The sequence below is a fragment of the Musca autumnalis genome, unplaced genomic scaffold (assembly GCF_047663935.1).
Source record: "Musca autumnalis isolate F117 unplaced genomic scaffold, ASM4766393v1 scaffold_5, whole genome shotgun sequence".
NCBI lineage: Eukaryota > Metazoa > Arthropoda > Insecta > Diptera > Muscidae > Musca > Musca autumnalis.
The window spans coordinates 34,108,034-34,122,043 of NW_027412088.1; the positions used below are offsets into that span (position 1 = coordinate 34,108,034).

The 14,010-nt window shown below is 38.1% G+C and overlaps 1 protein-coding gene across 1 annotated transcript in view; it reads right to left on the minus strand.

Annotated features, from left to right (window-relative positions):
• Nucleotides 1-14,010, minus strand: part of LOC141404594 (uncharacterized) — a 597,851-nt gene that overhangs the window by 96,773 nt on the left and 487,068 nt on the right. Inside the window, exons 5-7 of the mRNA XM_073988048.1 lie at nucleotides 11,262-11,394; nucleotides 10,696-10,839; nucleotides 530-730 (exon numbers count right to left, since the gene is read on the minus strand). Coding sequence (XP_073844149.1) covers nucleotides 530-730; nucleotides 10,696-10,839; nucleotides 11,262-11,394 — 478 coding nt within the window. The remainder of the gene's footprint in view (nucleotides 1-529; nucleotides 731-10,695; nucleotides 10,840-11,261; nucleotides 11,395-14,010) is intronic.

The following is a 14,010-nucleotide window of genomic DNA, read 5'->3' on the forward strand; positions in this document are numbered from 1 at the left end:
AAGAAAACCACGCCACTTTCAGAGCCTTGGAAAAATATTCTTAAGAAAACCACGTCTCTTTTAGAGCAGTGAAAAATATTCCAAAATAAATTTCCATAAGAGTCTTGAAACATTTTCCAGAATAAACAACAACCTATAGGCTGAGGGTATAAAAAATTATTTCAAATACCTAATTGAATTTTGAGCATATTATCCATTCTTTTCATGCTCTTAAAGCCATTCGTTGAAATATTGAACAAATATTTAAAGAAGTAACTTAAATATGTTGTTGGTTTATTAAAAACTTATTTATTATCTGAGACACATTCACTAGAGCTACTCTCGGTCAGTTAAGTCTGTTAATTTTAAGACAGCAACAAATTATGCTTCAAAAAAGGCTGACCGCATATTATCTGAGCTTACACGGACTTAACAGACAAGATTCACTTTTCACAATGTCCATTAAGTGGTATGTACGAGAGAGCGTACTCAGGCACGCATAGCGTGTTCTGTATACAAATTTGTGTCCGGTAAAGATATTTCTGCTTACCTTAACTTGTTGATAACGAAATGTAAACCAGGCAGCTGGTGGCAGTAATCCAATTACAATACAGGCCAAAACCAAAATGCTTGTACGCATTGGCCAGTTAAGTGCGGCTATGCATGGTGAACCATCCTCACAAGATTCACAGCCTTCGGCACAGGGTAAACATTCGTATTCGTTGATAATGTTGTATGTGGAGTTTTTGCCCTGCAAAAAAAAAAATGACAGTGAAAAACAACAAGAAGAATAAGTAAAGACATTTGCTTTTAATGTTAATTAATAAATATTTATGGGGTTAAATACGGATCAGCAATTTAAAATAAATATTTAAAAAGAAGGAAAATTTTATTTCTTTCGTATAAATGGTGTATATTTTTAATATTTTATGTAATGCACAACAATCTCAGCTCTTGTTGTTTTCTGAATTAAAAAAGTTGTTCTTTCATAAATAAATAATTGATTATATTTTTTAGAGCCCTTGGTATGCAATGACCCCCATACCTTTATGTTGTCTTGCCTTCAGCATTACAATGTAGTGGCGCACATTTGCCAATATTAATTGTTGTAATGTTTGCAGATATTGCAATTCACCAGTGTGCCAGCCAACGGTCCACATACCCAAGACACTATCCGAAAGAAATTATTGTCATTTGTTGCCACTATTAAAAGGCATACGTTAACTGGCAACACATTTCCTTTTCATTGTTTCTTAAGCCAACCCTTTCAAAAGGTAAGTCGGCCATGTCATCGTTCAAGAAGATGCCGCGTAGGTAGCAGACACCTTTTGATAACAATGCAATCTTTAGCGCACACATTGTTGTTGTTGATAGTTTATGTTACAAGTTAATTAAAAACGCTTTTTGTTTTCATTTTTATTATGTCTGGCATTCGTTGTGTGGCCACTGAGGAAGCAGCGGCCAAGTGTTTCTGAGACAGTAAGTGTAATTATTGAATTTTTCAATAATTTCTTATAAATGGTTTTAAAGTGTTTCACCTAAGTGGTTGCAGATTTTTCTGTCACATTGTGGTTGTAGATAATGGATGTGAAGGGGAAGGTCCATAAGAAAGAGTTTCCCAAAAAGAAATTATGTGGTATGTATTGGCTTTAATAAGTTTACAGAAATTTAAATGATGATCATGTGAATATTAGGGTGATAACTTTTCGACTTTTTCGCTCAATGAATAAATAAACTTTTAATTATTAATATCTTAAATAAAAGAGTGGTCCGATGTAGTCCATATTCGTACATAATTCGAGGCTAACGTTACCTTACGTACTACCCGTTTGGTTGGTTCCGGTAGGCTTTTTGGAGTTTTTTTTACCATTATCTTAGGCAGTATGGACTAGCCCCCGAAACAACTACACCACCGCAACTTGTTGCAAAAAAATTTATAACGATCCGAGATAAGCTGTTAAACTGTACTTGAGCTGTTAAAACAGTAGTGCGATTCCTTAACTCATTTTTCGAGATACAGATAAAAATCGGTAAAATTAAAATGCTTATAATTTCAGTAATAAACGATATTTTTCGGTAGGTTAGCGACCAATAAAAAGTAGTCGTAAAATACTACCGATAGAAAAAGAGAAAGTCAACTTTTATTGATACTTTTCATTCATAAATTTGAGTTTTAATTTTACCGATTTATAGACGGTTACACTAGAGTTTTTTGCCGGGTTAACCCACTTCGAGAGTATTTATTTGACGTTTGCGCTATGGAATTGACATTTTAAATCCAAACCCACTGAGTTAATCTTGTTAAGTGTAACCGGGGTATTATGTCGTTAACTCAAAAAATGAGTTACAGAATTCCACTACAGGTGAATATTAGGGCGATAACTTTTCAACTTTTTCGCTCAATGAATAAATCAACTTCTAATTATTAATGACTAAAATAAACAAGTAAAAACGTATCAGTCGGCTTTGCCGACAGAGATATACCCTCAGCCTGTGTGGATTGAAATACTTTTTTCCCAAAAAACTTATGTATTTAGGGGGTTTTCAAAATTTTGGGAGTATGAACCGTCAAAAGTATGGATAGGATTAATTAATTGTTCCACAAACTCCCGTAAGGGACAAGGGAGCCTTCTCTCAAATCAATGAGTGCACCCCGATTCATATTAGCTCTGTGATAAGGGACCTACTGTTTATTGCCGAGTCTCAACGGCGTGTCCTAAGACACAACTTGTAGAGAAGTTTTACATGGCTGAATAACTCAGGAAATGCCAACCTTGAAACTCAAAAATTTGCGGAGATATCAATAGATAGGGCTTTTTTATCACACTAGCCTACGAAAAACATAATATCGGTAGGAAAACCTTCGGTAAAAATGTCCAAAGGATCTTCGAACAGACCCTTAACCACACAGAAATGTTGAACATTTCTGTAGGTGGTACCACACGGATTGGAGAGATAGGACCCAAAATTTAAACATAAAGTAAAGTTTCGACAAATTTTAGAGATCCAAAGTTTGAATCAAATCATTTGCTACGTCTATGAAAAATCGCGCGTACCAGTTTATCGAATATTTTCGAACTTTTGTGGGGGAGGTACGGGATGGAGTGGACCTATAAGCACCACCTTCAAAACATCCAAAGTGTGGGCGAACGCAGTATTCGGTTCGAGTTCTCCAGCCACTACATATGGTTCCATAGGGTTTTTTTTACAACTTTCGGGCTTTATTCTCAAAAAGTAAGGACTTGCCCCTGAAAAATCTTTTACCGTCGTAATTAAGGCAGCGAATGCAAGTTGCTTCAACAAAAATCAAAGTGATTCGAGAGCAGGTCTTAAAGTGAATTTATCCAACATTTTGTGTGGGAGGTACCCGAAGCAGTGGACAAATATAGTCCATATTCGAACCTGATCTATATCTGGTAGATATATCAGGATGTGTAAAGTATGGTCGAAATCGGTCACTCCCTTCAAGAATTATCGTGCGCACAATTCCTCCCAACATTTTTGAACTTTTGTGGGGGATGTACCTGAAGAAGAGGACCAATATGGCTTATCTTCGAACTTAAACTAAGTTTGCACAAACTATTACGAAGGTCACATTTTGAACCGAATCGGCAGATCCGTTCGAGATTTATCTTGCGCTCCAACCACTACACACGGTGTCATAGGGTTTTTTTTTGCAACTTTCAGGCTATTTTCTCAGGAAGTATGAACGTGCCCCGGAAGAAACTTGTACCGTTGGTGGCAGTGAATACAAGAGGCCACAACAAAAATCAAAGCGATTCGAGAGCAGGTCCTAAACTGAACTTTTCCGAAATTTTGTGTGGGAGGTACCCGAAGGAGTGGACCGATTGAGTCCATATTGGAACCTCATCTAAGTCTGGTAGAAGATTCACGATGTGCAAAATATAGACCAAATCGGTTACTTCCTTCAAGAGTTTTCGCACGCACAAATTTTCCGAGCATTTCCGAAATTTTGTGGGGGAGGTAGAGTGGACCGTTATAACCCATCTTCGAACTTAAACTAAGTTTGGACAAAATATTACGAAAGCCAAATTTTGGACCGAGTCGGTTGATCCGTTCGAGAGTTATCATGCGTCCTAGCCAGCCAGACGGACGGACATGACTAAATCAACTCCAAATTGTCTGAAACCCATTTCGTCGAGACATACTTGGGGTCTAAAACCATTATTTCGATGAGGCACATTTTTCCTGTATGAAAGTGTATTTACCGTCGTTAGCATAAATGCTGAGGGTATAAAAAGTGGTCCGATGTAGTCGATATTCGGACATAATTCGAGGCTAACGTTATCTTACTTACTACCATGTTTAGTTGGTTCCGGTAGTTTTTGAGAAGATTTTTTTTGCCATTATCTCAGGCAGTATGAAAAAAATTACACCGCCGCAACAATGCCGGCAGCCTTAACTTGTTGCAAAAAATGCAAAACGATCCGATATGATATGTTAAACCGTACCTTTCACATATTTTGTGTGGGAGGATTATGCCGATGTAATCCATATTCAAACCTGACCTATGTCTGGAAATAATATTACCAAATGCAAAGTTCTAACCAATTCTGTTACTCCCTTCAAAAGTTATCGTGACCAGCTTTTTGGCGAAAAATTGTCAACTTTTATGGGAGAGGTACCGGAAGGAGTGGACCGATATGGCCTATTTTTGAACAAAGTTTGGACAAAATTTTCGGAATTCGTCCAAACATACTTTGGGTCTTAAACCATAATTTCGATGAGGCACAATTTTGGTCGTATCAAAGTGTGTATACCCCATTTTGCGCACCAACCCCACAGACAGGCGGATGGATTCGGAATTCGTACAAGCATGCTTTGGGTCTTAAACCATTCATTCGATGAGGCACAATTTTGGTCATATCAAAGTGTATATACCCTCTTTAGCCTAAAAGCTGAGGGTGTGATGAATGTATAAAGAGGTAAATAATCTCTACAAACTGCAAATTTAAATAGGTTACCACAAAACCAAGAACCTATTGAAGGGAAAGGGTCCGACTCATACGACAACAGTACAAATAGTCTTTGAGGGCAGCACCAACAAACAAAGGGAAGCGTAACACAATATGCATTGAGAACACACTGGTTAGGAATCCATAAGGCACAAGGAGTCTGCTTGGCTATCTACAGGGAGTCTCTTTTTATGGCATCTGCGACTACAAATCTCTGTGATTGCTATTCAAACCTGCTTAATAGGCATGCTGACCTAGGAATTTTCTGTTGTAATGTTGGACCTCTCTTTGGAGGCCATGAAGATTCCTCATGACATGCCTGGCTGGCAGTTATCAAGGAGCCATTCTGAAAGGTTTAAATATTTTTCCATCGCGCAAATATTTTACCATAGACCGACCTATCGCGTTAAATGTGGTTAACAAGGTTGATTTATCTGCACCCTAAGTGCTGTCGGTTAAGGATTTGAGGACGTTGTTCCTACATCTCAGCTTGTCGCAGACAGTTTTGGCATGCGTGGACGGCGTGAAAATACTGTCGAATGTTATCCTAGGAATCTTTGGGTAATTGGTGATCGGAATTCTGCTTCGTTCAAACATATAATTGATTATTCAAAGTTTCAAAATTGGCCGGATGGTAGTCTGCTCAGTGTCCTCGAACAGCGTGGCGTCTGTACTATTCACCTTTGCTGACACATTTATCTAATTTTAGTAGCGTGACCACCCCGTCCACTTTCCAGACTTTGGGAACTATGCGATCGGAATTCTGCTTCGTCCACACATATAATTCATTATCCAACGTTTCTAACTTTGCCGGAGGGTAGTCTGCTCAATGTCCTCGAACAGGGTGGCGTCTGTACTATTCAACTTTGTTGATACCTTTAGCTAATTTTATTAGCGTTACCACCCTGTCCACTTCGAGACTTCGGGAACTATGTGACTGACTAGCAGGTTCAAAACTTTGGTAAAATACTCGACTCCCGAGAAATGCAGCTGTTTTAGCATTACCATGAATATGCCATCAGAGCGAAACGCTCTGAATTATTAAGCGTTGCTGATGGCATTCTCAATGTTATCTACTGTAAATGGTGTTGGTTCCCCCTCGGCAGGAAGAGATCTAATGCGAGGTAGTACTATTCTCTTCACAATGCCACTTCCGTGTTGCTCGATAAAATGCCGATTAAAATAACTTGCGCACCTGTTCGGATCAGTCTACGTAACGTTGCAAAAGTGCACTGGTGTCGTATTTTCCTTATTTCCAGGGTTCGAGAGTGACTTAACCGTTGCCCACAATTCACGTATTCCGACTCTAATGCTGAAACTCTTCAGAGGATTTTAACCAGTTGTTTCGCTTATGTTCACCGACCAGCCTGTTAACTTTCAGTGCCAGTTCACTGGATCTGGCGTCACCGGGGTTGGCACGACGAAGCTCTCTTTTGCTGATCTCGTCACGTCAGCTCGGAAATTTTGTCTAACTTCGTGAATTCGACCGGAAAGTATATGGCGAGCGGCTGTAGCAGTGACGATGTTTCGGAACGTCCTTTCTGCTACCCTAATATGGGAAGGGTTGGGTAGATCTCTGAAGCGATGATTAGTGAACACTCCGAAAATAGGCGATTAAATCGCGCGGTCTGCTGATGGAGACAATGACAGGTAGATAACCTGACCCAAGAGAAACGACGAGTTGTCAGGTGATGCGATGGTGATATCTGGTGAACTATGACACTCTCCGCTAATTCTGGTAGGGGCATCCTAATTGACCGTGCAGAGGTAGAGCTATTAAATGAGCTTTGGTCATTTCCTAGGATGGAGTGGGAAAAATTAACGATCATTAAAGTCCTCAAGACCAGATGGTTATGACCCTCCAATGCGGACTAATGTTGGCCCTATAATCTGGAGTGAAGCTATTTATAGGAGGGTTTTATACGTTATATGGCGAGCGGCTGCAGCAGTGATGATGTCTCGGAACGTCCCTTCTGCTATCCGAAAATCTGAAAGATTGGACAGATCTCAGAAACGATGATTTGTGAACTCTCTGAAACTAGGTCCATTAGCCTTCCTATGACTGATGAAAGTGCGGCGTTCAGAGATGATGAAATCGAACGGTCTGCAAATGGAAACAATCACGGGGAGATGGTCTGATCGAAGAGAAACGACGTGTTGTTGGTCGACGCGATTGTTAAATCTGGTGAATTGTGACACTCTCCGCTAATTTTGGTAGCATTCTGGCGACCTAATTGGCCATGCAAAGGTACATCTATTAAATCTGTTCTGGTCATTTTCGAGGACTTAGTGGCAAAACTAATGTCGAGCATAAAGTCCCCAAGGTCAGACGGTTATTGGGCCTATATCCTGGAGTACAGCTATATATCGGCAGGATTTATACGCTATATGGCGGAGGCTGCTACAGTGATGATGTCTCGGCACGTCCTTTCTGTTATCCGAAAATCTGAAAGATTGGACAGATCTCTGAAGCGATGATTAGTGAACTGTCTGAAACTAGGTCCATTAGTCTTGCCATGACTGATGAAAGTGCGGCGTTCAGAGGTGATGAATCGAGCGGTCTGCAGAAGAGAAACGATGAATTGCCGGGCCACACGATGGTTAAATCTGGTGAATTGTGACACTCTCCGCTTATTTTAGTAGGATTCTGGCCTCCCAATTGGCCATGCAAAGGTACAGCTATCAAATCTGTTCTGGTAATTTTCGAGGATTTAGTTGCAAAACTCTTGTAGAGCATAAAGTCCCCAAAACCAGACCGTTATGACCCTCCCAATGAGTGCTAACGTTGGGCCAATAACTTGGATTACAGCTATATATCGGCGGGATTTATACGTTATATGGCGAGAGGCTGTATCAGTGATGATGTTTCGGAACGTCCTTTCTGCCACCAGAAAATCTGAAGTATTGGACATATCTCTAAAGCAATGATTAGGGAAAACTCTGCAACTAGGGCTAATTGACCGTGCAAATCTGCTCGAATAATTTCCGGGGCCCGAATATAAAAATTCATGACGGACATTAAGGTTCCCCAACCCCCAAGGTTATGATCCTCCAAAAGCGGCTTAATGTTGAGAATATAACCTGGAGTACAGCTATTTATAGGCGAGATGTATACGTTAAATAGTTCTACCTCGGTAGTTCCACACCCAAGTGCTACCCAGATACATTGTATGGACGGATCATTAGTGACAGACTCAAGAAAAAAAACGTCTGTATTGAACTGACTGGTGCAATAGGAAAGCTAATCCCCCACCTTCAGCACGTATTCTTTTAATAGAAGACCTTCTGTTTATAGAATACTTTGAAGAGGAGTTCTTCTATCTATAGAATAGCCTTATTAGGTATTCTGTCTATAGAAGACCTATAGAAGACCTTTTTAAACCACGTTTAGGAGATCTACTCCCCATAGAAGACCTGCGAAATGTCTTCTATCGTTAGAAAACCTTTAAGAGGTATTATGTCTAAGAAGTCTTTTATCTTTAAACCATCTGTAGAAGGTCTTCTCATTTTTGAAGACCTTTAGGAAGCATTCTTCTATCTATTGAAGACCTTCGTGAGGTCTTGTCTCTATGGAATGCTTTTATGAGGTGTTTTATCTTTGGAATATATTCATGAGGTCTTTAATCTTTGGAAGACTTTAGCTGCGTATACAAGATCCTCACGAGGTCTCCTACCTTTGGAAAATCTTTACGAGGTCTGCTGCGTATAGAAGCCCTTTATGAGGTATTCTATCTTTAGAAGACCCTTATGAAGTCTTCTATCTTTAGAAGACCCTTATGAAGTCTTCTATCTTTAGAAGACATTTGAGAGGTATTCTGTCTATAAGAATTCTTTTATCTTAAACCACCTTTAAGAGGTCGTCTCTCTTTTGAAAGCCTTTAGGAGATATTCTTCTGTCTATTGGAGATCTTTATGAGGTCTTCTATCTATGGGAGATTTTCACGAGGTCTTCTATCTATGGAAGGCCTTTATTACATACATACATATGTTCCCACAACATCCCTGAAGGGACAAGGGAGACTTCTCTCATATCAATGAGTGCACGCCGATTCATATTCACTCAATGATATGGGACCTACTTTTTATTGCCTAGTCCGAACGGCGTGTCTTACGACACCACTTGTAAAGAAGTTTTTCATGGCTTAAATACTCAGGAAATGTCGCCAGCATTACTGAGGGGGAATTTTGCCACCGTTGAAAATTTGATGTTGCTTGGCCTGGGACTCGAACCGCAGACCTTTTGAGTGCAAGGCGGACGTGCTAACCATTGCACCACAGTGGCGGCAGGCCTTTATCAGGTCTTCTATCTATTGAAGACCTTCACGATAGAATAAGACCTTCATAGATAGAAGACTATCTATTGAAGTCTTTTACGAGGTCTGCTTCGTATAGAAGACCTTTATTAAGAATTCCATCTACGGAAAACCTTTATGAGGTCTTCTATCTATAACTTCTATATATATCTTCACGAGGTCTTTTATCTATGGAAGATTTTTACGAGTTCTGCTACGTATAGAAAACCTTAATGAGCTGTTCTATCTACGGAAGACCTTTACGTGGCGCACTACGTATAGAAGACCTTTATGAGGTCTTCTATATTAAGAACACTTTTAAGAGGTATTCTGGCCATAAGAATTCTTTTATCTTTTAACCACATTTAGGTGGTCTTCTATCTTTTCTGTCTACAAAAGAACTTTATGAGATATTCTATCTATGGAAGACCGTTATGAGGTCTTCTATATTTAGAACACCTTTAAGAGGTTTTCTGTCTATAAGAAGTCTTTCATCTTTAAACCACATTTAGGATGTCTTCTGTCTTTTAAAGACATTTAGGAAGTATTCTTCTATCTATGGATGATCTTCATAAAGTCTTCTATCTCTGCAAGACCTTCCTGAGGTCTTCTAACTATAGGAGACATTCACGAGGACTTCTATCTACAGAAGATCTTCCCAAGGTCTTCTATCTATGGAAGACCTTTTTGAGGTGTTCTATCTTTTGACTACCTTTAAGAGGTCTTCTATTTATGGAAGACTTTTACGAGGTCTGCTACGTATAGAAGACCTTTGTACGGCCTTCTATCTATGGAAGGCATAGGTTAGAAGACTTTGAAGAGGTATTCTATGTGTGGAAGACCTTTATGAGGTCCTCTCCCTTTCTAGCTGAAGAAGACCTTTAGAATGCCTTCTATCTCGATAAAACCTTTAAGACTGAAGAAGACCTTTAGAATGCCTTCTATCTCGACAAAACCTTTAAGACTTCAGCTAACTATAGAAGACTTTGAGAAAATATGTTATATCTACAAGACGTTTAGGAGGTCTTCTACCTATTAAAGTCCTTAAGTTCCTCCTTTAAACATTTTACTGAATTTTCTAATCTGATGATTTAAAGTGTGGTCATTGATTAAAAATTTGTTGAAATAAAATTCCAAGAATAACCCAACATCTCCTTTGGCCTTATTCCTCTAAGTGAACAATTCCCACAAAAAATAAATAAATACAAATATGTATAGCAAACACAATATCCCACTGCGTATTAGATCTCTCTTTGGTATTTGTATTTATTAAACATACGCCCCGTTGCTCAATGGCCAATTGAAATGCCTTTATTTTAATAATATAGACCACAGTCCATAAATTGCCTATCAAAAAAGATGAAAACTTTAACAAAAAATTCCATAAAATCCAAACAAATTTAAAAACACACACAAAAAAGGAACATCAAAGCAAATCTTTAACTCACCAGCATTAGCTTTTCGTATTCCTCCTCCAGTAGACTGCCATTGAAATATTTGTGATGACTTGTTGTATCAGGAAAATAATAACCTTTACGGCAGACACATTTATAGGAACCTCGACGAAATCCTAGACCTTGAATGGCTTCACACTTTGGTTGGAAATGAAATGCCAATGTTAAGAGAGGTTTGTAGGGCACAGACATGAAAGCAAGAAATGGATTAGAAAAAGAAGAAGATGAAAAAAGAAAGCAAATGAGGAAAGGTGTATTAGAAAAGAACCCAAAATGTAAAGTTAAGAAGTATTTCGTGAACAATTCCAATGTTTGTGGATTTTAATCAAAAATACTAGGCAAATATTTGTTTGGTTTTTTGCCTGTGTCTACTTCTTTTTTATCTATGTTTTCTTGTTCTTTTTTCTTTTCTTTAACTTCTTTACATATGTATGTCTGTGTGAGTGTAGTATCTTTTTTCTTTTGTGTATTCTTGAATATTTGTTCAGTGGCATTTTTTTCTGGCCATAGTTTTCTTCTTCTTCATGTTGCCAATTGGCCTTTTTCCGTTGGAAACATACCATTGTTGTGCGTTGTTTACATTTGTCGGTACCAGCAAAAATATTGAGTGGCTTTGTTGAACCGGGTATATTACGCTGCGGACATTGATCAATATCGACACGTCGCAAATCAATATCTATGCCAGATGTTCCTCTGAAAATATATGAGGAAAAAAACAAAAGATTTATTAAGTAAAAGGGAATAAGTAAGGGAATACATATTTGTAAATATTGCGCTATTTGTAGATTATTTGTAATTAATCTTTAAAAGTAGATTTGAAATAAAATATACCTAAAAAATAGTAAAGAATTACGCTTCTTAAAACTTTGAATGTTCTCAACGATTTTGAGATGTTCTTTAAATATTCGTGTTGAGCACGTTTATTCATAAGAAAGATAAAAAGTTTTAATAACACTGTGAACCGAAAATTTGGGGGGTGGAAAATTCCTATTGGAGATAAAAGCCCTTGTTGAGTATATACAGAACCCCGAAGGACAGATTCGCCGTGAGTCGAACTTTCGCGATATGGCGTGATGAATATTTTGCTGGAGACCCTAAAAGCCATCTGAAATCAGCGTTATATCTTTGTTCGCTGTTGTTTAAGCTTATATTTAAGATGACATGTCTTCAGTCAAATCAAATGAGGATTTTTTTCGTAGAACATTTCGACCTTCTAACTCGCTTCCTTCAATGTCCTTTTCGTCCTTTATTTCAAGAAGCGTAATAAAAGTGGTACAAGATGACATTTTTCCGCTTCGAAATATTCTACAAAAATGTGGCTCGGAAGATTTTAGGTACGGTTCCCAAAGACATAAAATCGATAAAATCTTGTTTAAGCGGTTGTTTTTCACTTTTACCCGAATCTTGCTCAGACAGCCCTATATCTATTTATTTCAATATATTATTGTTAACCTATTGGTGACCGAGAATTCTCGGAGTCATTAAAACTGTTGCTTCTCGTTTTGCTAAGCACGTTAAGTTAATAATTTTTTGGAATAAAGATCCGGATATCCGAATTATGGAACCGGTTATTCTGATATTAAAACCGAATTTTTATCCGGTTTTTATGAACCGATTAACCGTATATGTATATCATTTGAAAGCTATTAAAATTGTCAATCAGATATGATTAATATGCATTAGACATTTTAAGCGGCTTTGGTGCTGGAACAAAAAAACCGTATTTTCGAACCGTTTCTTAACGTTTGTGAGGATACATTTCTGTGCGTGAAAAAAATGATGATCATGACCTGGGGGGTGGAAAATTCTTTTTGGAGGTGAAAGCTCTTTGTGAGGACATACAGAATCCTGAAGGGCAGATCCGCCCTGAGTCCAACATTTGAGTTATGGCGGGTTGAATTCTGGGATGGTGACCCATTATTGCACGTGTAAAAAGTTACGTAACTGAATTTCAAGTGGGTTTAGGGTTCTACTGGGACAATATGTGCTATGTCGGCGTAAGATTATTTTCGTGATATGCTCTAGCCAAATCGGATGAATTTTTAAAGTATATTTTTATACCTTTTTCAACAACAAGGCAGGATAAGAGTAAGACACAAAATGTTCTAACGAAATCGTCTTAAATCGATTTGACTTAGCACATACTGTCCCAGTAGAACCCTAAACCCACTTGAAATTCAGTTACGTAACTTTTTACACTTGCAATAATGGGTCACCATCCCAGAATTCAACCCGCCATAACAGAAAGGTTCGACTGACGGCGGATCTGCCCTTCAGGGTTCTGTATGTCCACACCAAGGCCTTTCACCTCCAAAAAAAGAATTTTCCACCCCCCAGGTCATGATCATAATTTTTTTCACGCACAGAAATGTATCCTCAAAAACGTTAAGAAACGGTTCAAAAGTACGGTTTTTTTGTTCCAGCACCATAAGCGCTTAAAACGTCTAATGCATATTAGTCATATCTGTTGAACAATTGTAATAGCTTTCTAATGATATACATATACGGTTATTCGGTTCATAAAAACCGGATAAAAATTCGGTTTTAATATCAGAATAACCGGTTCCATAATTCGGATATCCGGATATTTATTCCAAAAAATAATGAAATGAACGTGCTTAGCAAAACAAGATACAACTGTTTTAATGACTCCGAGAATTCTAGATCATCAATAGGTTAACAATAATTTATTGAAATAAATAGATATAGGGCTGTCTGAGCAAGATTCGGGTAAAAGTGAAAAACGACCGCTTAAACATGATTTTATCGATTTTATGTCTTTGGGAACCGTACCTAAAATCTTCCGAGCGACATTTTTGTAGAATATTCCAAAGCTGAAAAATGTCATCTTGTGCCACTTTTATTGCGGTTCTTGAAATAAGGGACGAAAAGGACATTGAAGGAAGCATGTTAGAAGGTCGAAATGTTCTACGAAAAAATCCTCATTTGATTTGACTGAAGACATGTCATCTTAAATATAAGCATAAACAACAGCGGACAAAGATATAACGCTGATTCCAGATGGCTTTTAGGGTCTCCAGCCAAATATTCATCACGCCATATCGCGAAAGTTCGACTCACGGCGAATCTGTCCTTCGGGGTTCTGTATATACTCACCAAGGGCTTTCATCTCCAATAGGAATTTTCCACCCCCCAGACTTTGAGCTCCATTTTGTTGCACAGTGTAATAAGTAAATAATAATTATAATGATATTTAAATAATGTGAGTAAAAATTGTGCAATATTCAGAACCAATAATACTATGTAGTTTCTTTCTTTTTTTTTACCAGATATCCAAAATAAACATAA